This window comes from Apodemus sylvaticus, chromosome 18 (genome assembly GCF_947179515.1).
Source record: "Apodemus sylvaticus chromosome 18, mApoSyl1.1, whole genome shotgun sequence".
NCBI classification, from domain to species: domain Eukaryota; kingdom Metazoa; phylum Chordata; class Mammalia; order Rodentia; family Muridae; genus Apodemus; species Apodemus sylvaticus.
The window spans coordinates 20,262,038-20,289,721 of record NC_067489.1 but is presented as its reverse complement, the minus strand read 5'-3'; the positions used below and the strand labels follow the sequence as shown (position 1 = coordinate 20,289,721).

At 48.0% G+C, this 27,684-nt stretch overlaps 2 protein-coding genes across 2 annotated transcripts in view; both read right to left on the bottom strand.

The window, feature by feature from the left end:
* Positions 1-27,684, bottom strand: part of Kat6a (lysine acetyltransferase 6A) — a 203,676-nt gene that overhangs the window by 148,389 nt on the left and 27,603 nt on the right. The window lies entirely within an intron of this gene.
* Positions 1,820-26,977, bottom strand: Plat (plasminogen activator, tissue type). Its single transcript, XM_052162289.1, has 14 exons — positions 26,608-26,977; positions 17,285-17,371; positions 16,044-16,086; positions 12,216-12,353; positions 11,736-11,846; positions 11,245-11,419; positions 10,345-10,436; positions 9,377-9,551; positions 7,942-8,027; positions 6,531-6,726; positions 6,279-6,415; positions 6,037-6,177; positions 4,563-4,726; positions 1,820-2,718 (listed from the first exon to the last, which is right to left on the bottom strand). Exons 2-14 carry the CDS (start codon positions 17,345-17,347, stop codon positions 2,560-2,562), a joined length of 1,680 nt encoding a protein of 559 aa, XP_052018249.1. The 5' UTR covers positions 17,348-17,371; positions 26,608-26,977; the 3' UTR covers positions 1,820-2,559.

The following is a 27,684-nucleotide window of genomic DNA, read 5'->3' as shown; positions in this document are numbered from 1 at the left end:
GAGCCTCGCTTACTGCTGTCTCAAGCGGGCGTTTTCCAGAAATGAGCTGAGATGCATTTCTGTCTAAAATCTTAGATCAGAGAATGAAGGCAAACTTGTATGAAGTCAAGGAAGCTGTGACTTAGTCTCTGACTCAAATGGTTGGAACTGGTCTGGGTGCTTCAGAGATTTCGGGGAAATCACCTGACACCTCCCCCATCAAGTCCTTGGGCTTCAGTGAAAGTCTTTTGTGAGTTTAAACTACTTTTCTCCCAAGAGCCTCTAACAGGGCAGTACTGACAAACCCTAGAGAGATAAGACTTTTCTTTCTCCACCCCCCCCCCCAAAAATTAATTATCCACACCCAAAAGCAAGCATTACATCATGGGATAGATTCTTGGAAGGAAGATGTGGTGAAGAAAGCTGAAACAGAGGTTGTGTCCCATAACTGGGAAGATATGAGGGGCCAGAGAAGATGAGATGCAAAGAGTGCATACCATGCAGGCCTAAAGTTTGATGTTCCAACCTGTGGCAGAAGGGGAGAAACGGCTTCTGAAACACCCGCACTCTGTGTGTACACACCTGCAGACACCCACATCACACGCTAAAGAAAGGAGATGCTGGAGAGGCATGCATGCTTGTGTGCTTGGCGTGTGAGCTAATTATTTCTGGGGAGTAGAAAACCAAAACAGAATGGGGGGGGGGGGGACAACCAAGATTGTAACATGGACTCTGAACCATAGTTGAGTAAGGACTGGCTCAGACGTTTCTTCCTCCATGTTGCCGTGGTTACTGTCCACAGAGCAACACAGCTGTCTGCTCAGTCTGTGATCATAGTGTGGTTGATTTTCCAGATGTATCTTCAGTTTATCACCACCTGGAACAAAACAGCCATTTGCTCTCCGGGGTCCCTGGCATCTAATCTGCAGTCCTGATCAAGAGTTCTTATCAGACGGGAGGGGTGGGGGCAGCTCGGTGGAAGAGTGCTTGTTTACAGCACATACAAAGTCCCCAGCTCAAACCTCAAGTCCTGTGGTGGCAGGCTGTAGCTGTGTGCCAGCAAGATGGCTCAGTGAGTAAAGGGACTGCAGCCAAGTCAGGAGAACCTGAGTGGAAACCTCAGGATGGAGAACAGACTCTGCCAGATACCCTCCGACTTCCACACGTGCACTGGGGCACTCATATAACTGCCCCTCCCCTAATAAATAAAATATAACCAAAGACACTTTTTTTTTTCAAGTTCACTTAAGACAAACTGTCACTCATTCCCAGAGCTCTGCTGTGACATTCAGGGTCTCAGGACTGGCTGCCCTGCATCCACCCACCAACCCAATCTTATCGGTTGTGTGAAGACCCTCCTGAATCCTGCTTTTCCTGCTCACCCCCTCCTTGATCTCACAACTGTGTTCTATTGAGGTCTCCTTTGTGCTGTGACCAGCTCTGTTCTAATTTAATTCTGTAAATGCCTCCCTGCCCTATTTCTTCTTAAAATTTATTTGTTTATTTGTATTTTATGTACATTGTGTTTTGACTTTGTGATTGTCTGTATGAGGGAGTCGGATCCCCTAGAACTGAAGTTACAGATGGTTGTGAGCTGCCCTGTGGATGCTGGGAATTGAACCCAGGTCCTCTGGAAGAGCAACCAGTGCTCTTGACCATTGCGCCACCTCTCCAGCCCCATCTCCAGCCCATTTCTACTGGATGGTACCCAGCATATTGCCTTGGGAGTGAGCAGAATTTCCATACATTGACTGACTGGAAGGAAATCTTTCAATTGACTCAAAAAGAGAAAAGAAAAGGGAAAAAAAGTGAACACAAATAAGCCATGGATATGCACCAGTTGAAAAGTGTGAAAAATACCTCTGAATTTATTATTTAAGTACAGTATAATACAAAGTTATAGTAACCAAGTAAAAACTAAAATAGATTAATATATAAATATACTAGTGTTACTTCATCAATTATTAAAATCATACAGTTCTCCCAACCATCTGCAAAGTTTATAAAGAAAAAGACATTTACACTGTATACAAAGGAATAGGTCCCAAGAATGAGGGATGTGAAGGGATGGGAAATTTTTGATTTCAAGGATTTTATGGGGCTGTGATCCAACCAGTGAACCCTTCCTTCTCTTAGAGACCCTGCTGGGCCCCTGTGTAAATACAAAAAAACCTCAGTTTTGTCCCCAGTGCATACTTTCACTCCTGAAAGATCAAGTTGTATTTTACTGTTGAGACCTGATCTTGTGGTTTAGTGTACAGAGTAGTGGACCAGGAGGGCAGACTTTGGTCCTCCCCTCTCTTTTTAAAATCCTCGTTATAGGAAGGTCGGCATTTTCCTGTCATCTCATCTGACAGAACGTATTCTAAAGTCAGACCTCCGTCCCTAAAACTTAAAGTTGTGAAGTACCTGTCACAGGTAAACCCTACATCTGCTCCCAAAGACTCCCCTTCCCTCTGCCGAGTGGCAGCTCACGAGGATGATAGTGTAAAGAACACTTGGCCTCCTAGGTGGATCTTCTGTAGAAGAGGAAGAGGAAGGCAGGTCCTCCTCTGGATTTAAGGAGCTGGGCTTTCTTTGTCATTGCTTCATGTTGTCTTGAATCCAGTCTAGGTAATTAGTGACCTTCGTGTATATGCCAGGCACATCCTTCTGCCCACAGCCGAGGCCCCAGCTGATGATGCCCACTAGCGTCATCTGTTTATTGATCATGCACACTAGAGGGCCTCCCGAGTCGCCCTGTGGGAGAGCACAGGTTAGTGATTTGTACGCATGGTAGAATATTTGGAAGATTTGTATTGCTATTTGGACTTTGAGGATGGCAGCCCTCAAAGTACTTGGTTCAGAGAGGGAGACTTGAGGCTCAGTTTTCTTGATGGTATAGATTAGGCTGTATATATATCTATATCTATCTCTATCTATATATCTCTATCTCTATATCTATCTATCTATCTATCTATCTATCTATCTATCTATCTATCTATATAGGTTTTTTGATACAGGGTTTCTCTGTATAGCCCTGGCTGTCCTGGAACTCACTCTGTAGACCAGGCTGGCCTCAAACTCAGAAATCTGACTGCCTCTGCCTCCCAGAGTGCTGGGATTACAGGCGTGCACCACCACCGCCTGGCTGATTAAGCTGTATATTAATGAATTCCAATAGACCAGCATTTAAGAATCTGGCATGGTGACACATGCCTTTAAGCACAGCATTCAAAAGGCAGAGGGAGGTGGATTTCTTTGCGTTCAAAGCCAACCTGGTCTACACATAGAGTTCCACGCTATTTAGGACCACGCAGGGAGTGAGACCCTGTCTTTTTTTTTTTTTTTTTTTTTTGTATCTTCTAAACCTTTATTGATATTCACACTGGTTGTTTTAGGCACAGTCAAAGAACATACACTTGGATGTATAAGTAACGAGTTATTATTGCACATCCTTTTACTAATGAAAATGCCAGTATTTAGAGGGGGGATATATGTGGAAATAAGACAAAAAAGAACAGCCTGTCATTAATTGCACAGGTACCTTATGTTTGTCTAGGACAAGCAAGCACCATGATTTCTTTTTTTAATCTTTTTTTAAGACCCTGTCTTTAAAAAAAAAAAAGCAAACAGATAAATAAAAATCCACTAACCCCCCCTCAAACACAGATTTAAGATAACTGTTAGCACCCAAAGAACAACAAAAACAAAAACTGTTCTAGCTTTATAGTCTGATTTGAGTGGGTGCCATGGTAGTGCACACCTTTAACGCCAACATTTAGGAGGGTGAGACAGGCAGATTTCTGGATTTGAGGCCAGCTTCTTCTACACAGAGTTCCAGGTTAGCCAGGGCTCTCTCTCTCTCTCTCTCTCTCTCTCTCTCTCTCTCTCTCTCTCTCTCTCTCTCTCTCCAGTCTATATAAATATAGTCTATATAAATATATAGTCTCTCTCTATATACTCTCTATATACATACATATGTGTATGTGTACACACACACACACACATACACACACACACACACACACACACACACACACACACACACACACACACGTGCTACTCATAAGTTGTACAGCCTCAGTGCAGTCTGGCTCATTTCTCCTAATCAGATGATTACTCTCTGGGTCTTAATGCTCTGTGCTGGCATCCAAGCACCTAATGAAGCAGGAAATGGAAGTACCAAGTCCAGCAGGCTCAGCACAGAGACCCTGAAATGCTTTGTTTGCTAGGCTGAAGCTGGACTCTTTCCCCCACATCCTATCTATAGCGAGTCCTGGAGGGGATACCTTTCCTCATCCTATGAAGCAGTCTCACTCATAGCTTCTCCAGTCAAGGATTAATTATGCTAAACTCTGTCGCTTTACCTATCACTTCAATAGGGCTCACAGGAAATCCTGTGCTAGGTGGAGCTTCCTGTCCACAGACTGGGAAACTTTCCTATAGTTCAGATTTTTTAGATTTGAGCTGGCTTTGGTCTTTATCGTTTTTCTTCTCTGAAGCTCCAATTTTGAATCCCAGCATCACATCCTCCTGGTGCGCCCCTTGCCCCCCACTAAGCACACAGAGGCGGACCCAGAGTGCTGGGGTACCGTGTTTACCTGGCACGCATCGTGCAGGTCTTGGTTGCCTCCGCTCCGGGTGTCTCCAGCACACAGCATGTTGTTCGTGACGGTTTTATTAAACAGATGCTGTGAGGTACAGCGGCTGGCCGGGTACAGTCTGACGTGAGCCTCCTTCAGCCGGTCAGAGAAGAAAGGAGACGCTGAAAGAGAACATGTAGATCTTCATGTCTAAATGTTGTTTTCAAGCATTTTGGAAAGAGAAAAGCCAAACTTCCTGGTAAAAGCTAACATAAACCGGGTTGTCCCTGGGACATTACCCTGTTTTACTGTTGGAACCCCTAATAGTTTTCTAGGGTGAGATCATGCTGGTCAATAATGCCACCAACAGTTTGCTAGATAGCTATCTGTCATGAGGAATGTCCCGTATACCACAGATGCTTGGTAGCCTCTCTCTGCTAACCAAAGGTCAGGATCTGCCTTCAGCCACACATGTGACATCATGGCCACAATGACTCCAGACACTGCCAAATGTGGCCCAGGCGGTGAGATCTCCCCAAGTGAGATCCATCCATTTAATTGTGCATTGTAGTATTTATTCCTTATGATTTAATCAGGGAGCTACTTTTTTTTTTCTACTTTAGCAGTGAGGTAACAGGCTTAAAAAGAAAAGTTCTTAGCTCAATCTGGGATGCTGAGATAGGATTGCAAGTTTGAAACCACTCTAGGAAACATCACGAGACACCCCACCCCCCACCCCCCCATAAAATAATATGAATACACATCTGGCTTGGATCATCTCTCCTTCAAAGGCCAGTGTGTTGAAGGCTTGGTCCTAGACCTTGGTGCTCTTAGAGATGTCAGAACTTTAGGAAGTGGCTCTGAAAGAAGGAAGTTAAGCCTTTGGACGAGATGTTGAGACCCAGGCTCTCCCTTCATTTGTGTGTTCCTATGAGGTGAACTGCTCCATTGCTGTGGGCTCCTCCTGCGGGTGTGTTGCCCTCCCTCCCGTGTATGGTGTGCTGTCCTCCCTCCCATAATGTGCTGTTTTGCCATAGGCCCACAAACTGGGCCAACTGACCATAATCTGAAACTTCCAAAAGCATGAGCACTGAGTCTTCCTGTCTCCTGGCCGGTTTATCTCTAGTTTATCTCATATCTGTTGACATTATTAGGAAGATGGATGAAACATCAGGGTCCCACAGCTAAGCCAGATGCAAGTTTGGGATTTGAACTGTGCACCTCCATTGTCTAAGAACAATCACCCATTCCCCTCTTCCCTTGTGTCTCTCCACTGGACCACAGTGCTCCTCCAAACATTTCCCTGTCCCAACTTACTGTGACCTGCAGTGTCCCTGTGGCTTCTCATCATATGACAGGCGGAGTCCTTGCCTGCATTTTCAGTGTCATGCCAGAGTTAGGACCGGAACTCTTTATGACCACAACCCCTCCACCAGCCTCCTGACTCCCACATGACAAGACAAGGATGGGACCAAGACTTCCCGACACTTACACGCCTCATGCTTGCCATAGCCAGAAAGCTCACACTCCGTCCAGTCAGGGAGCTGTAAGTCCGGGTCAGGGAGGCAGGCAGTGCCGACAGAGCTGCTCTCCCGAGCACACTGCGTGGAATTTGGCCTCAGCTGCAGTAATGCTGAGAGCAAGAGAGGAGAGAGGTGAGTCTGCGGTGGTAGGAGAGGAAAGGGGAGGGACGGGGACGAGAGAGAAGGGTGTATGAGAATAATAGCATTTTACCGATGTCATTGTCGTAAGTGTCATCATCAAATTCCTTATGGACTATGTATTTTTCAATCTCAAATGTCTGCTCCTCCTCTCCGGGAACCACTCTGTATGTCCTGCCCAAGACCACTTTAAGGTGATGCGGGGGAAACCTGGTGGAAAAACAGCATTGGGATCTTTTATTGGTTGGTTTTTAAGTGTTGTTTACCGCTGTGGGTTCCTCTGATGGGCCAGCTCCAAGGCCTCAGAGCCTGGGAAACCCCATACCTCTCTAGGAAGCAGTGGGCGGCAGACAGCACCCAGCAGGGGCTGATCAGCACCCCTCCGCACAGGAATCTCTCTCCGGGAGACCTCTTGTTCTTGGCAAAGATGGCAGCCTGCCAAGGGTGTGAGGTGATGTCTGTGAAGAGGCCGCCTTTAATGCGAAACTGAGGCCGTTTGTACTGCCTCAGGCCGCAGGTGGCTGGAGAAGAAAGAACAGAGACGTGAGGCTTCAGACCTGCAGTGTGGAATCAAGGGCCCAGAGAATCCACCCTAGTTTTTATTTTTCTGTCAGAACCCTGAAGTTTTTACAGACTATAACCCTTCAACGGGCTGCTACAGACTGATTTAACTGTCTCAGTGATGGTGACAGCTGCAGCTTTCCTTTGCTAAGTAAAGTGACATGCCAAATATTATCCATGTGTATCTTTCTCCTTCCCAATACAATACTGAGTTGCAGGGAATCAGGAAACCTTTCATTGAACGTTACAGTGACATTGGGATTAGACTCCCAAAGCAGGGGCCTTTCTTTTGCACATTCCTTCCAATCTTGCCTACAGCAGTTTCTTGGCTTAAAATATAGTGTATCCTTGCAGATTTTCTCTAGAGAAGCTCTTTCTTTTCCATCTCGGCCTGATCCATCCTTCAAGGCTGGGTCAAGTCCCACTGCCTCACACGGATTTCACTGACACTGTAGCCTTTGAGACCCCTGGTGGACTTCCTAAGATAAAGGCATCATAAATGACTTTGGCTAAGAGTTCAGTTCCATCTTAACTTTCCTTTAAAGTTCCTGGAGGAACACTCTGATTTATGCGTGTGTTCATGGAAACTAAGTAGTAACCTATTCTTGGGCAACTTCCAAACTAAGCATTCACTTTGGGGACATGTGCCAAGCTGAATTTTCTGTCCCCCAAGACTCTATTGTCATCTCAGATGCCCTGGGTTAATTGGGCACCATGGGGACAGCGAAGTGCGCAGAACTTGGCAGGCCACATGACTTCTGAGGGTACTTTTGGATAAATGGACACTGAAGTCTCTTTGTCACCAGGTTACTAGGGAAATGTAACAACTTGTTGTCTAAGGAGCCACAACGTGAGACCTCTTTTTCTTCACGTGTTACCAGGACTACCACCACCTTCAACAGAGGTTGCCAGGGAGAGGAGTAGAAGCCTATTGCATTTGAAGAGGAATGGATGTGTTGGTCTTCCTTTCTGTCCCTCCCTCTCCCCACTCCCCCAGATCTCACAAGTGTGGCTGCCTACCATAGCTGTGGTCAAGAAAGCCTCCCTACCGGACAAAGGCCTGGCCTTCCTGGAGGTCCAGAAGCTATAGAAGATCAGTGGTGGCCACAGGAGGTGGCAGAGGAAATGAAGAGGAAGTTAGCCTGAGAAAGGGGGGGTGGCATAGTGGTCCTTACAGCATGGGGACATGTCACAGTACTCCCACGTCAGCTTACGGTCCTTTATCACATGGCACCAAGGTCTGGCATCCCCATCTGGGTTCCTGGAGAAGAAGAGTTTGAGGTTTTTAGTCCCAGCACAGAACCTGATAGAAGGAGCCTGGATAGACCCATGGCAGAGCCAAGAATCCAGAGACAGGGATCCCAAACTCAGTTTGGCTGTAGCAGGCCCACCATGGGGGAAGGGAACTCCCTTTACCTCCATTCGTTCTATCAGCGTTGGGAAGAACTGAAGACTACTCTACCGGGAGATTTTTTTGTTTGTTTGTTTCTTCTTTTTCAATTTTTTTTATTCAATATATTCTTTATTTACATTTCAAGTGAGTTTCTCTTTCCTGGATCCCCCCTCCCCGAAAGTCCCATAAGCCCTCTTCCCTTCCCCCCAACCCCTCCACCACTCCCACATCCCCCAACCCCATTCTCCAATCCACCCCTTCCCACTTCCCTGTCCTGGTAGTCCTCTACACTGGTGCACTGTGCCTTTCCAGGACCAGGGGCCACTCCTTCCTTCTTCTTGGGCATCATTTGATATGTGCATTGTGTCTTGGGTATTCCAAGCTTCTAGGCTAATATCTCTTTATCAGTGAGTGCATACTATGAGTATTCTTTTGAAACTGGGAGATTTTTTTTACAATGACATGTAAGTACCACATGAAGAAAGAACAGGAGTCTTGTTTGCAAAATGTTTGTATCTCGGGCTGGGGAGAGGGCTCATAACGTGGGTGTTTCATTTGCATGAGGGCCTAAATCTGAATTTCCAGAACTCATAGAAAAAGCCAGGAGAACTGGGTGGGGTGGAGCACACTGTTAATCCCAGCGCTCAAGAGAGAAAGGCAGGGGGGTCTCTGCCTACATAGTAACTTCCAGGGGAGCCTTGTCTACACAGTGAGCTCCAGGCAAGCCAGAGATATACAGTGAGACCTTGTCTGGAAAAAAAACCAGGCTTAGTAACCTGCTCCTGTAAGCCCAGTGGGGAAAGGGCCCGGGATCTCTGGGGTGGAGAGCAGGTCTCTGAAGTTCACTGGCCAGCCTGGTCTAATAAATTAGCTTCAGCTTCAGAAAGAGACTATGTCTCAAAAAAAAGTAAAGGTAAAAATAGATAAGAAAAAAAGGCAACTGATATCAACCTCAGGCCTACACACACACACACACACACACACACACACACACACACACGTATATATACACGTACCTTCATGCATGTGTATGCACACACTGTCAAATACACACATACCCCATTCCACCCCGACCATATCTTAGAAAATAAATAGGTTTGTCTTCAGAATATCTGTCATCTTTCATACAATGCCTTACCCTGAATCTTTTTCCTGCCCAGTATCCCAGGCAGGCCTCTCTGCTGGGATCTGACTCCCTTAGACCCTGGACTACCTACCGGCAATAATTGTGTCTGCCCAGGCCGAGTGCCTGGGAGTTGGTCCTCCATGCTGTGTAGCTCTTGCCTATGAGGATCATGGAATTCCAGGGGAGGCAGGAGGCCTTGGATGTGGTGAGGCTTTGGGTGCCACGGTAAGTCACACCATTTCCGGTATAGCAGTCCTCAGTTTTTCCTGGAACAAAACATTTCTCAAGTTTAAGCCAAAGCTGTTAGATGTCCATGCAGCAAGTCACAGAGTTTGGCAGGAAAGGGATGCTGGGATGTGCCGTGAAGGGATGCATTGGAGGGTTACGGTTACTATGACAGTCCGTGCAGTTGGAACCAGGGCACTGCAATGGAGCCATGCTGCCAGCCTCCCTTTCTCAGCTTGGCTCTGCCAATCTTGCCCACTTCCATCCACCTGCCCCACCCTGCCCTTGTTGCCTTCTGTGTGAAACCTGACCACATTTGCCTGTCTGCTTCACTAGAGTTGAAAGGAATCTGTAAAGCTATCTTGCTTCTTGACCCCTAGTGTAGACCAGAAGAGGAAGGGATCAACAGGAGAGAAACCATCACTGGTACTAGAAACCTAGCCAGCTACCCAGGGCTACTGAAGTCATGGTCTTGGAGGAGTGCCTACAACTGCTACTTTACCAAACCAGCATAATCCCTAAGTATACTCCAAATATTCGTCTTACACCTAGACATAAGTATAGTCCTGAACCCTGCCCCCTTCCCCAAGGAAACATCTCTTTAGAACAGATGGACACCATTATAGAAAGAAAACCATAGCTAATCAAAGTGCAGAGCTGTGGAGACCAGTCCCAATGGATACTGAAGGCTCAGGAATCATTTTGGAAGAGAGGATGGAAAGACTGTAAGAGGCAGAGGATCAGGGAGCTGGCTATGAGAATGTCTCTTTTAGGGATGTCAGAAGCTATGGTTGACAAGTCTCACAGCCATAAAACCCAAACTAAGACACTCACCCTTAGGGCAAGCTGGCGTGCTGCAGAACTCCGTGGTATACTTCCCTGCCTTAAAGACATAGCACCAGGGCTTTGAGTCTCGGTCTGGGTTTCTGAAAAAAATCAGCCAGGGAAGATTAGTGAGGGCTGAACAGGAAGCCTCCCTTCCTGGTAAAAGGACTAGGCATGCTTGGGGAGGGGGTAGGGTATCATGAGCTGAACACTGTCAAGTTTTATGATGTTAGGTAGAAATAAGGCTTCGCTACAGTCTTTGGGGGAGTTAAGCAGGGTATAAGGAAATGTGTATGTGTGCCCAGTTGACAAGAATGCACGATAAGTGCCTATGTGTTAGCATGACTGAGCTGTAGTCTCAGGCATGTAATTATGCAGTGATCTGGGCACTGCTATAAAGGTGTTTTGTAACTGCAGTTAGCATCCATGATTGGTTGAGTTTAAGTAAATTATCCCAGACAAGGAGGGTGTACTTGTCTAATCAGTTTAAGGTCTAAAAGCATCAAAGGCAGAAATGGCAATTCCTGGCTGCGTTCCCAGCCTGCTGGTCTACCCTACGATTACAGATTCAGATGTCTACACAGATATATGAATTGATGCTTTCAAATCAATCTCTGTCTATCTACCTACCTCCCATCTGCCATTTATGAATCAATCTATCAATCATCAATATGAATGCATTGATATATCTATTTATCTATGCACGAATGTACTTATGTGTGTACACATCTATCCTCTCTCTCTATCCATTTACATATGTATCTATGTATGCCTGCATATATGCATATGCACATCTATATAGCTATCTATCCATCGACCTGTCTATCTAGAATACATGAGTGATTGGTCTTCCCTGAATGTAATACTTCTCATCAGAGACTCCCCACCCTGTAGAAGACACTTTTTTACCTGCAGTAATTGTGATTCCCAAGGCCCAGCTTGATGGCATTTGGCCTCCTTGCATTGTAGGGCTTCTGGGACAGAACGCTGCTATTCCAGTTGATGCATTCGGCCCCATTTTCTGCTGAGCTCCACGTGCCTCTGTAGGTGATGCCCTGGCCCTCAAAGCAAGTTGCTCTGGTATCTGATTGACAGAAGGACATCAAAAGGTTCTCAAGGGATCCTCTGCCTCGCCCCGGCACAATGGAGCAGGCTGCTGCCAAAGCTGCTGGTGTTTAAAGTGAGTTGGGTGGATATGGTCACTAAAAATACTGCAGCCAAGCCGGGCTGGCTTGTCACGTCAGGCTCTGACCACTGGGCTCAACAGTGTCATTCTCTAAATGACCTCAGATCCCCTTCCCTGGGCCCTGCCCTCCGGCACGTATTTCCTTTCCTTTTCTGGTCCATTTGAAAGGCAGAATTTCAGAATGTCTCTCACACCCACCCATCAAAGCACTCACCTATGTCACAATGTTTCCCAGCAAATCCATCCGGGCACTGGCAGACGAAGTCAGAGAAATACAAGGCCTGCTGACATGTACCCCCATTGAAGCATCGTGGTTCACTGCAACCTGTCAAGTACAAACAAGGAAACCCCTAACTACTTTCAAAGCAACTCCATGCATATGAGATTTAAAAACGTCAAGGTGTTTTCTATGTCAGCCTCCATTCCACAGTCCACAGCCTAAGTAACACCCCCCCCCCCCCCCGTCAACTGCAAAGCCTGCTTAGTATGCTCCACTTTACATATGTGACATGGACACTGAGACTGGATCAGTGAAGCCACCCCTGCCCCGCCTCAGCTTTCTGGAACGCTTTCATGTTTGCCTGAACAGATTCCACCCAAAACATGCTGAAGATCTAAATAGGCTAGGTACCACAGAGGAAGGGTCTGGGGTCTGAGCCCAAGCCCAAGGCCTCGGCGAGAAGCTGGTACGTACTTCGGACAGGCACGGAGTGGCACTGTACCAGGCCGCTGTTGCATCGGCAGTATTCCACCCGACTGCTTCTGAGCATGGGCCGGAGCCAAGACTGATGCTGTTGGTAAGTCGTCTGTGTTTGCTCATCTCTGCAGGTTGCTGCAACGAAAAGCAGGTTTGCCAGTGGTGACTCCTCTGAGCCTCCAGGTTCTGATATGAGCTCTACAGCGGCACGGTGGAGAGGCCTAAAGCCCGTACTGAACGGTACTGATGTGAGGCTATTTCTTGTCATCTTTCCTTACAGACCACATTAGAGTGCCCAGCCATTTATTACCTGGGATTATAGCCTTTAGAGTCTATGAGATACCATGGGTACTCTGGAAATGACTTAAAGTATACAGGAAGGTAGGTTTTGTTCAAACATCCTGTCACTTTATAAAAGAGTCTTAAGCATCAGTGGGTTTTGGTACCCCGGGGAGGCCCTAGAACCAATCCCCAGTGGACACTGACAGCGGTGACCATGATCCACTGTGTCTTAGTGAGAACTTAAAATTTTTCACCAGAACTCTTGTTATTATCTTTCTGGGTAAACCTTTGTTTTGAGGTAATTCAACTATGAAAATACATTTATATTAAGTATCTATAAAATACATTTATATTAATATATATAATATTATATATTATAAGAAAATAACATATTTATATTAAGACATTATATATAATAGTCTATTTCCCAATTTAATCAGTCGAAAATAAAGCTGGTTGGTAGTGGTGCGTGCCTTTAATCCCAGCTCTCGGGAGGCAGAGGCAGGTAGGTCTCTGAATTTGAGGCCGGCCTGGTCTACAGAGCAAGTTCCAAGATAGCCAGGGGTATACCAAGAAACCCTGTCTAGAAAAAAAACAAACCAATTAAACAAACAAAAATCTGTCCAAAATATATCTCTCTGTACAACTGCCTACCAGAGTTTCTGATCTACAAGAGTATTTCCATACAGAAAAGACATACTTTGGGCTAAAATTTTTAAAAAGGCACTTAAATCTGTCAGAAAATGTGATACTTTCATTAGTATTTTTCATGTAACAGAAATATAGCAGGCATTTAGTCACTGCTTTCCTAGAGACACCGTGGCGTGGAGCACACGGGACCGAGAGAGCAGTAGGAGAAGGCACGTCTGTCTGCCTTGGTTTTCTCTATCTACTGTGCCAGGCTCTTGTCTGACCCTGCTTAGGTGTGTTGTTCATTTAGGGTCCACCCAAACCCAGTGATACCAGGGGATTCTATTCCTCTTCAAACTGAAGAGACAAAGTCGATTAGAGCAACTGAGCCCAGTCCTGCTCCAGTCTCCAAAAGCTGCCTAAAGGTCTCCAATAATCCTGCTAAGAACATAATCACCTTCGATTTCAGTAACAGCAGAGCCTTGCAGGGCAGATAAACCCCACCCCAGGGAGAGAGAGCTGTAATTTACAAAGTAGATTCTGAGCCTAGATGGGAACCAGCATCTCTTGGGATCTGGGCTTTCCTCTCAGACTATGTCTTGACCAGAGCTGCTTAATTCTGCACACCGCTCCCTGGTACTCCGGTTCCTTCTCTACCACAAGAGGTGGGCTGGAGAGATGGTTCAGTGGTTAAGAACACTGACTGTGGTCCCTGGTTCTGGAAAGACTCAGTGAAACAGTATTTGGCAAAACCAGAACGGGGAACTGGGAAGGGGTGGGAGGGAGGACAGGGGAAGAGAAGGGGGCTTACGGGACTTTCGGGGAGTGGGGGGGGCTAGAAAAGGGGAAATCATTTGAAATGTAAATAAATTATATCGAATTAAAAAAAAAAAAAAAGAACACTGACTGTTCTTCCGAAGGTCCTGAGTTCAAATCCCAGCAACCACATGGTGGCTCACAACCATCCATAATGAGATCTGACGCCCTCTTCTGGAGTGTCTGAAGACAGCTACAGTATAATTACATATAATAAATAAATAAATCTTAAAAAAAAAAAAAGAGGTAGACTTGGGACATCGAACTCCTTTAATTGTTCTTCAGAGTTTTGAGAAGATTTCCAAAGCTAAGCTGGGTGGTTGCATTTCTGTAATCTCAGCTCTTATGAGTCTGAGACAGGAAGATTTCCAAGTTTGAGGCGCTGTTTCAGCTACATGGTGAGTCCTGGTCCAGATTAGGCTATATAATGAGACTCTCTCTCCAAAATCAAACAAACAAAATACCATGAATTTTTAAAAATTAAAAAGAAAATATTAGATAGAAGGGGCCTGGCACCTCTCCCCAACACCCAAAGAAAAAAGAGGGCAAAGGGAAGAGGGAGGGAGGGAAGGAAGAAGGGAGGGGGAGGGAAGGAGAGAGATGGGGAGTCAGAGATGGAGAGGAATGGGCAGCTATGCACTCCCAGATTCTGCTGGGGGTACTTTGGTGGACTTTGGGGAGGGAAGGAGTGTGAAGAGGAAAGAGGGAGGGAAGAAGGAGGAGGGAGAAAAGAGGGATATGGAGGGAGAAAGGGAGGGGAGGGCAATATGGAGACAGGAAAGACGGGGTGGCCAAGAAAAGGGAGGAGAAAGAGGACAGAAAAGGAGAGGAGAGGAGGGGAGGGGAGGGGAGGGGAGAGGGTGAGGAGAGGAGAGGAGGGGAGAGGAGGGGAGGGGGAGGGGAGGGGAGATGTGAGGAGAGGAGAGGAGAGGAGGGGTGAGGAGGGGGAGGGGAGAGGAGGGGAGGGGAGGAGAGGGGAGAGGGGAGGAGAGGAGAGGAGAGGAGGGGTGAGGAGGGGAGGGGAGAGGAGAGGAGGGGAGAGGAGGGGAGGGGAGAGGAGGGGAGGGGAGGAGAGGGGAGAGGGGAGGAGGGGTGAGGAGGGGAGGGAGAGGAGGGGAGGGGAGAGGAGGGGAGGGGAGAGGTGGGGAGGGGAGAGGAGGGGAGGGGAGAGGAGAGGTGAGGAGAGGAGAGGAGAGGTGAGGTGAGGTGAGGAGAGGAGAGGTGAGGTGAGGTGAGGAGAGGAGAGGTGAGGTGAGGTGAAGGTGAGGTGAGGAGAGGAGAGGTGAGGTGAGGAGAGGAGAGGAGAGGTGAGGAGAGGAGAGGAGAGGTGAGGAGAGGAGAGGTGAGGAGAGGAGAGAAGGGGAGGGGAGGGGAGAGAAGGGGAGGGGGGAGGGGAGGAGGGGGGGTTGGGGATCTAAAGCTGAACTTAGGAGTTCTTTGATTTCAAGTCAAGAAGTTGGTTGTTGGCATTTTCTCTCTTCTTGGAATCCTGATAGAAACCTTTGTGTTCTAGCATCAACTGGAGACATGAGCTGAGGTACAGAATCTCCTCCTCAAGCGTCTGTGAGTTATTCCAGGTCAGCTACCCCGATTTCACCAACAGGAAGCAATGGAAACATGGGGTAGTAGCAGCTATTGAAAGGCACTGGCGAGATCTCAGCCCAGAACACCCTGAGGACTGAGCAGCTAGGTATCCCCAGGCTCTGCTGGGCATCCTTTGGTGGCTGTAGGTCAGTCATTTACCTTCATTTTCTCGTGTCTGTATCAAGTACTTTGGGACATGTTGAGACAGTATCTTACTGTGCCCCAGACTGGCCCTGAATTCATGATCTTCCTGCCTCAGCCTCCCAAGGGCTGGGATTATAGACACGGCCCACTCCCACCCAGCTATAGGTCACCAACTTTTATTATCCCCTGCCAGCCTGATTAGTGTCCCCGATGGCCGCAGCTGACTGACAAATAGTGACTCATCGAGCATTTCCACAAAAGCACTGGGAGATCTCACAGCGGTCCTGCAAGCGGTGCCCAGTGGAAAATCAATCTCCCAAAAGTCAAGAGCATCATGAGGCCTGCATCTGCCTCCCCTTCACCACTCACCTCTGTAGGACCGGGCTCCTCTTCTGAACCTCCTGTGCATTCCCTGCAAAGAGACCAGAATGCTCAGCAAGGGAAAGACCAACCAGAGTCGTTCAACCTGGTGCTACCTGCTCTTTCTACACGTCTAATGCCCATCCCCGCCCTGAAGAACTTCTTGCACAATAGAAATGCTTCCTATTTGTGTCATTCAGTGTGGTAGACACGAATCCCATGTGGCCACAGACTCCTTAAAATGTAGCTAGTGTGACTGACAAACTGGAATTCCAATTTGATTTAGTTCTTTTTAAATTTAAGGATTAGCACATGGCTAGTGGATTCAAACAAAGTTGTAGATTCTTGTGTCCTTTAGGAAGTCTTTAGACCCTCCCTTATCTAACCATCCTGTGCTGGAGCACGTGCATCCTAATGCTAACCCTAGCATTAACCCCTAACCCTAACCCCTAACCTAATCCCTAACCCTAACCCCAACCCTAACCCTAACCCCTAACCTAATCCCTAACGCTAACCCCTAACCCTAACCCTTAACATTAACCCTAACCCTAACGCTAACCCCTAAGCCTAGCCCCTAAACATAACCCCTAAGCCTAACCCTAACCTTAACCCTAACCCCTAACGCTAAGCCCTAAACCTTAACCCCTAAACCCTAACCCTGAGTTCTGGTAAGCTTGGCCATATATCATGCTCTGGGATGGGGTGAGGTTTTGGAAAGTGGGTAGAGCTTTTGCCCCCATCAGCTAACCTGCTTTGGAGGTTCATAATGCCTGTCTTCTCTTACTACCCTATGGGTGAATTAAAATACATTTTTCTCCCTGGGCTGGGGGCCACACCCTGGGCCCTGGGCAGGCTCTTTTTCACCGAGCTTTACCCTAGCGCTGGATTCTTTGAAGCCTATGTCAACAAGGTCCCAAACTTGTGACCTTCCTGCCTTGGCCTCCTGGTCGGTGGGAATGCACACACAGCACCACCACACTCACACACAGACACATTTTTTAACAAAATGGCTCAAAGGCAGGGAGGGGCACATGTTTAGAATGGCTTTAAGTCAGACGCATGGCCAGACTCTGCTTTTGGGACTCAAATCCTTAGTATCCTGCCCATAGGGGGGTGTGTGTGCTATGCGTCTGACTGCTCCTGAGAACTTGTCCCACCCTGAGGACATGGGAGCATGAAGACTCGTGGCTATACCACTGTCATCTGTAAGTTTGGTGGCCCGATGCGGTGAGTTAGGGAGGTGGACCCACCTGGTCAGGCAACGCCAAAGCCATCCCACAAAGCAGCAGTACCCACAACAGCTCTCTCTTCATTTTGCTCCCGTCTCTTCTGTGTCCCTTAAGTTTTAGAAGACAAATAAAAACAATTATGCATGTGATGTAGGTGGGCAAAGGATCCTAGGACATCCAGGGATGTTACTTTATTTCAGGCGACCCTTCCAGCATTGACTCTTACAGACGTTGTCTGGAAGATTTTACAAACATCTGTGTTTGTCCGTTTGTCTGTCTAAAGGTAGAGATAGAGATAGATATACAGACAGATAGATATATGGAGAGATACACATGCATGTGTGCCTGTGTGTGTGTGCATGTGTATGTGTGTACATATGGGTGCACATATGTGTGCATGTATGTGCGTGTGTGTGCATGTGTGTGCGTGTATGAAGAGTTCACAACAGCATTACACGTACCACCTTAAGTATTAAATATTCAGCTCAGTGGTATTCAATATGTACAAGCTGATATGAACTCATCCCATCACCCTATCTATTTCCAGAACGTCATCGCAGTGAATTCAAATCCCTTAGCCACTAGAGAATGGCTCTTTGTTCTCCCAACCCCTGGCCACCACCATCCTTTCTGCATCTGTGACTTTGACTATTTGCATGTATTATAGATGTGGAATCATACAGTGCCTGACCTTTCTACACCTTTATAAGTGTAAATCACTTAGAGTGATATCCTGAAGGGTCAGCCATGCTGTAGAATTCGTGCCCTTTTTGAGACTGAACAATAGCCCATTGTTTGCTTGATTAGTAATCTGCTGGGAGATAGTGGGTGCTGTAAGTGGCTCTTCCCAGGGATTCCTGTGGGCTGCAGGGGAGGAGTCATGGCTCCCTCCATGTTGGCCCCAGTTCCCTCTGGAATATCTGTCTCCTTTTATGCAGACTCACAGATCTGGTAAAGAACAGATCTGCAGACACCGTGTGGTCACCGAACCCACATCGCCCTTGACCCCCCAGTCCAATTTCTACTTGCCTTCCCAGTGATTTCTTGTTTTGGGTCTGAAAGTAGGTTAGTTGGCCTGGTTCTCTTGCGGTCTGGCAAGCCCTCCCACTCCCCCGTCCACAACATCAAAGGACTTTCCTTTCCCTGACTCATTTCCCTTCAGTCACAACAACTCTGATTCCCACTACTAGCCACTCAGGGCCCCCAAACCCGCTGGCTCAGAAGTTAGCAGGAGCCATCTTGTCTGGATCCAGCCAGTGGCTCTGGCTTCTTTGAGTTTTGAGAGTGCCCCCCTTGCCTTGTCGTGTGCCCCCAAGATCCCTTCAGCTTCAAGATGAAAACAGAAAGGGGTGTTGAGCTAGGAGACTACTAATTTCTGGGTTCACCCGGGGCTGTTGGGAGGGAGTACAGAGCTACAGGGAATCTGTAGGGATGTCAGGACTAGGGGTAGAGCAGAAGTGGTCCAATAAGAAGGTGCACACTGGGGTGATGGTGGCAGGCGGGGAAGAAGTAGAGTCACTGTGGTGGGAACAAAGAGCCCCAGAGGAAGGAGAGCAGAGCCCCGAGGGAGGGAACACAAAGATGTGGGGGAGAGAGTGAGGGTGCTGGGCATGGGGAAAGAAGGAACTGTGAGAAAGCGCAGGTCATGGGCTCACAAGGACCCGCCCTGCTGGACACACCCTCCATGACGATGCCTCATAGCAGGAAGGCTCCCAGGGTCTTTGCTCTTTTTGACCTGCCCTAGCAGGGTGGACTGGGGGCTCTGAAGCCTTTCGTCATCTGGGCTAGCACCTGTCTGCCTTTGGCAATTCCAGAAGGCAGCAGGTGGTAGCCAAGGTCAACCAGACTGGCACGGGGCATCTTTTCATGGGTAACTGCTCCTTCCTCAGCTTTAGCTTTTCCCTTTCCCAGGACCCACAACATTCCACTTAAATTCACCCTTAATTCTATGTCCGTAGGACTAAGTTTAGATGTGGTTGTAGCTCTCCCCTGATTTTCTTGTCTTCTTCATTACCAGGTAGCCGTGGGATGGGAAAAAACTGAACACTATTGCGGATGTGATTCAGAGACTCGCCCCCTCTTCTTTTTCACATCCATCAGCCCATTCAGGGGTGTTTTCTGAGTCTTTGTTCTAGACACCTACTAAGTTACAGGGGTTGTTTTGTCCCTCCAAGATAGAATCTTGCTATGTAGCCAGTTTGGTCTCGATGACAGGGAAATTAGTCCACCCTGTTTCAGCCCCTGGAATGCTGGGTTTCTTCTTGGTTGCTTTTCTATTGCTGTGAGGAGACACTGTGCCAAATCCAAGGCAGCTTATAAAAGAAAGCATTCAACTGGGGGAGGGGAGATTGCTTACAGTTTCAGAGACTGAGTCAGTCCGTGGCCGGCATGTTAGAGGGCACGGCAGTAAGCAGGCTTAGCTCTAGAGAAGTAGCTGAGAGCTTACTGGGAATAGTGTGGGATTTTTAAACCTCAAAGCATTCCCCATCATGCCCTGCTAGCTCAAGGCTCTCTAGATGTCAGTTAAACACAGAGTAAAAAGCACATCACTGGTGCATGTTCCAGCCCTCGTCTTCCCAAGACTCCATCAGCCACATTGCATCATGGGAGACTCCTTCTCACAGGAGAGACAGGAGCTCAGGTGCTAAGGACTTATCACCTATCTCCATCTGGGCTTTTGATGGCTGGGCCTTGAGCCAGTGACGACAAGTTGCTGCACATAGGCCAACAAGTAACTGCCTCTTTCCACACTCCATGGAGACAATCCCAGCAAGCTGACGGACGGGCCACATGGCATAGGAGGATGACAGGGAAATTAGTCACACGCCAGACAAAAACCAGTGCAGTTACAGAGCAGGAGAAAGGGAGGGAGGAAAACCTCATTCAGTTTTCTGGGAGAAGTGGCTGAAGAGGTCACGGGCAATGCCGGGACCCAAAATAAAGTGACCAGCAGAAGTGTGGACCTAAACTCAAGACCCATAGAGATGGGGTTTGACTCTGTAGACCCTGAGAACTCAGCAGGGGTATTCATGGGTGCTCATGGGAAGGCCAGCGTGGGGTCTAAAGGACTGCATCTGAGGCTGGCTTTTAGAAACAAATACGTTTCTTAACACCCCTCCCCATCTGCAAATAAGGGGAGACAGGGAAGGAGGTAGCAAGCTTGCGATAACTGGCTCTCTTTGGAGATAGACTATTTACAAGAGCAAAGAACATGGGCCATTCTGAGAGAGTGGGGATTTTATCAGGAGCATGACCCCTGGGGCATGGCACCTGACAGAAGCCAGGCAGTAACTGCGTGGTTCTGTATGGGACAAAGTGTCTGGAATAGGGAAAAGCCGGCTGACAGAAAGCTTTGAAAACGGCAGATGATACATCCTTGGAGCCTTTGCACTACCCTGTCCTCTTTACATTCCTCACGAAACCACTTCCCCCCAACAAATTCTGCACTCAGGGTGGAACGTAATAACTCGCTCACAAAAAGGAAAGGCGACTGGGAAAAAAGATGAATATCGATACTGAGAGAGAAAATGACCTCCCAGCAGAGCAAACCCAAGTGACTAGACTCTTGGAGTCCTCCTCCAGAGCTGCCTTTCCGGCTTCTGTGGTAACATGAGTGGCGACGTGCCTGTAAATGGATGAACTGCTTTTACCCATATGCCGGCCATCCTTCCCGTCTTTGTAGTATATGGGAAAGTGAATTGCAATCAAGGACGTATGCACATGTGCAACTATATACATTGGTTGTGTGCCTGCTATGCTGTTGTTTACTAAGATGTTGATGGACAGAAGGACGTGAACTTTGTGCTTGAACATGGCAGCCAGCAAGTTATAAGAGGCCAGAGCCTGACCAGGAAAGGCCACTTGGGAACCCACCCTGCTGTCAAGTTTTGTACTGTGCATTACATTGTTCTGCTTGCACATTTGCCAAGAACACTCGGGGTTCTTAGTGCTTTGTCAAAAATCCTGTGGAGATCAGAGTTGGAGAGTCAGGAACAACAGCCCTAAAATAGCACATGGCCTTGAAGCCAGGTTTCCTCTCCTACTCGACCACCACAGCCCAGAAAGCCAACCAACTAGGAAAGAAGTCTCCCAAACCCCTGCGCCATCACAGACATGTGTCCAGAACAGCTGAAGAGGTGAGGTGAGCTGCTTTAGTAGGAGTTGGGCCTGGGAAAGGGCAGGGAGTTCCCACAACCGCTCACCTTTGAGCCTGACTTGGTGGGACACACCTGGGACTCTAGCACCCCTTAGAAACAGAGTTGGGAAAAGAAGCACAACAAATTTGAGGCCAACCTGACCTATCGAAGTCCAGCCACATAGAGTGCCCTCAAAGAAAGGCAAATCAGCTTGCCTTTCCCTAGTCAAGCAGAGACGTCCCCGCCCCGTCCCCACCCCCTCCCTCCTAATGACAGTTCAATCTATGGGTTATATACTTTTAAGAAGTACTCGGAGCAAACTAGGCTCTGCTGTTGATCTATATTCCTAACTCTTGGTTTATTTTCTTTCTCCGGCCTTATTGTTTGGTTTTGTTGTTTTGTTTTAAGACAGGAGCAGCCCTCCCTGGCTGGCTTAGAGCTTGTGTACCCTGCAGGCTGGTCTTGAACTTTTGCTCTTCCCGTGTTTGTTTGCTGAGCCCTGGCAATGCAGCCATTCACCGGCAATGCAGTCATGCGCCACCACACCCAGCCGAATTTTTGCAAATTCTCCCATCATATAAAAAACTCTTAGGCTGATGAGATGGCTCAGCAGGTCATGGGTCATGGCACTTGTCCTCAAGCCCAAAGCCCTGAGTTCGATCCCAGAGACCCACGTGGTGAAGAGAGTCCACTCCTGCAAGCTGTCCTCTAATCCCAAGCGTGTGGTTTCCAAAAGCAGTTCTGAACCTCTTAAAAGAAAGTAACTTTCCATAAGTCAAATATTTTCTTGTTCTTGAATGGAAGAATAATTTCCTTTTCATTTTGACCAGAGTTCTTTACAAGGAGAGAAGTTTTCCTTCCTTGCTCCCTTCCTTCTTCCTCTCTCCCTCCCTCTCTCTCCTCCCTTCCTTTCCCCCCCACCCCCACCCCTCTGTCTGTCCCTGGGGTTTTTTGTTGTTGTTGTTGTTGTTTATTTTTTGATGCAAGGTCTCATGTAACACAGACCAGCCTTAAATTTGCTATGTAATTGAGGTAGCTGAGGCTAACCCTAAACTTCTGAACCTTCCAGACCCCATCTCCGCGAGGTACCTGGAAAAGTCTGCTTCATGATATAATATGACCAGTTGCAAGGGGGTGGAAGATGGATTGAATCAAATCCTCTCTGGTGCCCCCTACCCATCTGAGGAGGAATAGCATTTTCAGCATGTAGACATGCCTTGTGGTCTAAGCTACCGCGGGTCATCTATCCTGCAACCACCACCATGCTCCTTGTTGAATCTCCTGCTCTACTTCCCACTGTGTGATCTAGTTGTTTGGAAAAAGTAAGCAAACATTGGTTGTGTGTTTAGGAAGTATATCCTGCATCCTCTTGGGATGTTAACAAAAGAAACTTGCTTTAGTGACTTCATATCCTTCTGGGGGGGGGGGCAGGCTCAGCCAGTCAGTGCCATAAAATGCTCGCTCCAAGGGGTCTAAACAAAGGGAACCCAGGATCCATCCAATCTCCTCAACACCTTCCTCTCCTTTAATGCCACCCTCTGCAGATGCAATGAATTAACAATGAAACAATTTGGCAATTCCTCAGCCTGTCTCTGAGGTTCGCACTCTTGAATCGGGAAGTCACTGCAGTTCGCAGTTCGTGAATGTATCGGAATTTCACCAGCCTCTCTGGAAAGTGGCACCTCGGTGAGTGGGAGGGAGTTGTGTGTGGAGGAAAGCCAAGTCCTCAGCAGGGGTTTGAACACCTCCCATTTGCCTGGCATTGAGTTTTCCAAGCATCTTAAGTTCAGTAATTATTTAAGGCTACATATCTCACTTTACAGACATGAAAACGAGACAGAACTTCAAAAGCACTCCTCCAGGTGCGAGTTTTCAGACTGACACCTGCCTCCTGAGCTGTCGGAGCTCTGAGTTCTTTCCACTGTTTGCATGATCCTTGCTTGTGACTTTTTTATTTGTATCTGGTGCTATGGATTGGACCTAGAACCTTGTATCCGCTAAGCACGCGCTCAACCACTCAGCCCTACAAGTAACATTCTTAAACTACTTTAAATTGAGCTGGCACTTCTCAATGCCAGGAGCATGACCCTTGAACTCTCACCTTGGACCCCCCCCCCCCAAAGCCACTTATAGGTCTGGGTGGGCAGTGTTGCCTCTCTGAGCCTTAATTTCCTGGGCTTCCCAATGGGCTAATCCCTTCCATGTTGTATATTTTTTTGAAAGTTAAAGAAGCAGTAGATACGGATCCTGGAAGCCTGAGGCATGGCAGGTGTGCATGGGCTTGACGTGGATCCCTCATCAGCAGGACTCAAATTGTTTGAAGCTACTGATAAAGAAGAGATATCAAGCTCTCTGTGGTGTATGATGGGGGGGGGTCATCCTGGTCTTCAAGGGTTAATAACAAATCCTTTTTCCTAGTTAATATGACATGATAGAAAACGACATCAGTGGCAGAGAGCAGTATGAACAGGAGCCATTATTTCCCGAAAGCGGGGTGATATCTTGTATCCCAACGTTAACCTGTTTTTCTTAGTTAACTTTCTCAGGCCAATTTACACCCCACAGCAGGGCTTCTGAAACTCTCTGGGAATTTGGAATTAGCAGTTGACATTTAGCTGCTTCCCTGCGGAATCTTTAAGGCGTAAGCTAACAGGATATTTGCTGCCACAGAATAGACTTTCAGAAGAAAAGTCTACAATGTATGGGACCAGCTTAAGTCTGCAGTGATCATTTCAGAGGCTCAGGGTGGACTCTGGGCTTTAGGTAAATCCCCAGAGAAGACTCTACAGGCTTCTTTCTGATGTGTGTCAGTCTGTAGACCTCAGCCTGACCTGTCAATCACAGGTCACCTCCCCAGGATCTTGGCCAGTGACTCGGCAAGCATTGTTAAAGACACCCAGTCCTTTAAGTACTGCATGGAGAACAGCTGGCTTGCGTTTCCTGGGCTGCTGACACAGCTCTCCTGGGCTGCGCCTTCAAACATGCCAGAGAAATGTGTGATACATGGCGAGCGATCTGCTTCATTTGTTTTTCCAGTAACCAGGAATTGAGTTCATCTTGCACTCCTAGCTATAAAAGTTTGTCTCCCAGGCATCGTGAAAGTAGACAGTTGGGCCAGTATTAAAGATGGCGGTGCTCAATCAAGGCTTTGTGAATCTCTACCTGTAATTTTCCTTCCCTTCTTTCTGAAACAAGACCTCACTTACCCCAGGCTAGCCCTGAGCTTCTGATCTTCTTGCCCCCATCTCCAGAGCACTAGGGATCATGGGTGATCACTGTCACACCCAGTTTATGCAGTGCTGGGAATCAGGTCTAAAGTTAACACCGTGTTAACATTGTCAACTACCCTGCAGCCCAGCTCCAGCTCTGACCTCTATAAATCTGAGACATCAGCACTGGACTGGGTTTGAAGTGAGACCTATCATACTGCCGACTCAAAGCGCCAGGCCTTGGTTCTTGGTTTCTTCCTTTAGTTGCTTCATGCATAATTTTCTGCCACTCAAGAGAAAAAAAAGAAACAAAAACTATTGGGAGACAAGAGATACACAGTTGCCAGTCCTCAGATTTCAATGTTTCAGCTCAGACTGCAAAAAGCTCGCTGGCTCACACAGAAAACGGGTGTCTCTGGGAAGTGTGGGAACTTCACATTTTGAATGGCGTCAAGCTCCTTACCACTGCTGATAAGCCATGTTTGCAGCCTCTGCCATAGGACTGAAAACAAGCACACGTGCTTTCACCTTAATACCCTCACACCAGTCTTTCCAGTCCATGAGCCTGGCAGGCAACTCTGAGTCACTCTCTGGCCTTGACTGAGCGAGCACCCGGCTCAGTGAGCAGTCTTAAGGTGTGCAGCTTCCGTCCTCAAAGCCTTAGCACAATCGTGGATGCTCCTCAGCTCCTCAAGCACCCTGGGTCTGGGAGGAAGCAGGCCAGCTGCTGTATATCTCACAGGAGACTTTCTAAATAATCCGGGGTGTCTTGGAAAGTCTGCCCCAATCCAGCTTGTCTGGAGGGTATACAGCTAGTACTGCCCCTATCCGGATACAGGCTGGCTCTCCTGAAAACACTTTAGGTGGCTTGGGCAGGATGGTGAGAGGGACTATTTACTTTTTAGTGTTTCCAGTATCTGGTCTGGGACTGAATATGATTTAACCCTCACTGGCTGTGCGCACTCACCCTGCGACCAGCCTGCACAGATTTCTTCTGGACAGGCCAGGGTCTGAATCTCTGCGAAAATTCTTCTAAGTGTGTTTTTCCCTAAGTGTACTCCAGTTGTATTTGTGATACGCTCACAGGATTGTAGATGGCCACCACCACTACGAGAACACTTTTTTGTATATGCCCCTGCCCCTGGCCCATTATCAGCTGCGGAAGACCACTGCATCGTTCCAAACTGGCCAGCCAATAAATCATCACTACTGCATTTCTTTGCACTGAAGCTTGCTTGTCCTTAGTTATCTGGGAGGGCTGCATACTTTCCTTCCTCCCCGCCTCCCACCCTCCATCCATCCTCCCGCTGTTTCTGAGGTTAAGAAAACAAAGGTCCTGACGGAATCCAGAGAGTCTTTAGACTTCTCCTGCTGCCGCATGAGAAAGCAAAGTCATCTGAGCGTGCATGATGAACAAGGGGTGACTTTGGGAGACCGCAGAGAGGATGTGATGAACTCGCGAGAGAGACCAGGGGTTTTGCATCCTGACTCCCAGTAGCAATGAGAGGTTCCTAAAACTCTCAGCTTCTCTCTGCCAGCCTAGTTATTCATGCTGTCCAGGCAAATGCCCCTCCTTGATGCCCAACCTGATTCTTAGTATGTTCCCTGAGGTCAGAAGGTAGCCAAACAACTCCCCCGCCAGGGGCTTCTCAGCTCTGGAAAGCAGCTGAATCTAGTTACAGCCCCGTTAGTGCCGCTCCCATTGTCTGTTGAAAGAACGCGAGTCGTTCGTTCTTTATATTTTCTCCTCTCACTGTGTAAGCAAAACTTCTGCAAGAGACACCTCTCTCCCATTCTCTCCCTCTCACCTCAGCTCACCCAGAGTCATTGCAAAGAATTGTCCCTTCTGTGTAGATGATGCTGACTGGTCCTCTTTCGGCCTGAATTACAAGTCTGTGCTTCCATTAAGCATTCCCGCTCTGGTTCCATTTGCCCCCCAAAAACATTAAGGGGACGGAAGAGGAGTCGGCTGTTAGATTAAGACAGAAATCCAACTTACCGTGAGGAGGGCTTGCTTGGGCAGGGCTTGCTTCTTCCCCACTCTCGCAGGGGCTTCTCCTTGGCGCTGAGCTGTAGACTCTGTCTCCCTGAACAACTCGAGCCAATTTTAAGGGCAAGGGAGGGGTGGGGCCAGAGGTTCTGTGTGGGCGGGGTCTCTCTTATGCTGGTGGGTGCCGGGTGGACCGCGCCGTGGAGGAGCCGATGGAGCAGTCGGTGTCTCTCAGGAGGGGGAGGAAGTGCGCGCAGAGGAGCACAGCCTGGCTTGGCTTGGCGCCAGCTTGATTATTCACCATACTGATGTCATCGAATCACAGGAATTTTCAGAGTTGGAGGGGACTTAAGAATCATCCTGTTTTAAAATCCTAAAGTCTCAAAGGCCTAAAAGGAACTAAGGATCTGTGGCTCTAAGCTCCTGTCTTGACCGTGAGGTTATAGTTCTAAGCAGCCCCGCCCAACTAGGCTGGGGAGGGGAGAGGTCTTCTGGAATTTGAAGCAACTACCCCTCCGGACTGATGACGCGTGGGCAATTGGCCACCAGGCAGATGGGTTGGGAGTGACTGGAGACAGTAAGCACGTGACCACCAGGCTTTCGGCGCTCTCCCTACCTCTGACCTGCTCTCCTAGGCTGAGGCGCTTGCTTCTCTGCCGCTTCACAGCGGGGGACGGGACGGGGGGGGGGGAGAGCTCTCAGAGAATTGAGAAAAATGGGGGGATGGGCGGGTCTTTCAGCCTCAGCCCCCTGAAATTCCATCATAAGCCATCCTTCCTCTAAGCCCCCCATCCCAGAGGTGGACAATGAACGCTCCTGAAAACTGCCATTCTGATAGCCTTCACCCTTCCACCACGACCTACCAAAGCCTCAGCAGTCCTGGGGCACTAGGTCGCCCAGAATTCCAGTTTAGTCTTTTTCTGCAGCTGTCTGCACATCAGAGGGGCTGGGTCAGTGGCCTCTGTTAATCTTGACTGGTGTGGAACTGAGAAGAGGGTTTCTCAGTAATCACAGGAGCCCTGAGTTTTGCTAAATGCACCCCCACCCCCACATTCTCAGAAATCCTAGCTTTTGTGTTTCTACCAC

Bases quoted from the DNA above. Each gene is read 5' to 3' on its own strand.
- Plat (XM_052162289.1), bottom strand. From the start codon at position 17,347: ATGAAGAGAGAGCTGTTGTGGGTACTGCTGCTTTGTGGGATGGCTTTG. The intron at 12,354-16,043 runs GTGAGTGGTGAA...TTTTCGTTGCAG, and splicing joins AGGAGCCCGGTCCTACAGAG to CAACCTGCAGAGATGAGCAA. The intron at 9,552-10,344 runs GTGAGTGTCTTA...GTTTTGTTCCAG, and splicing joins CACGCCAGCTTGCCCTAAGG to GAAAAACTGAGGACTGCTAT.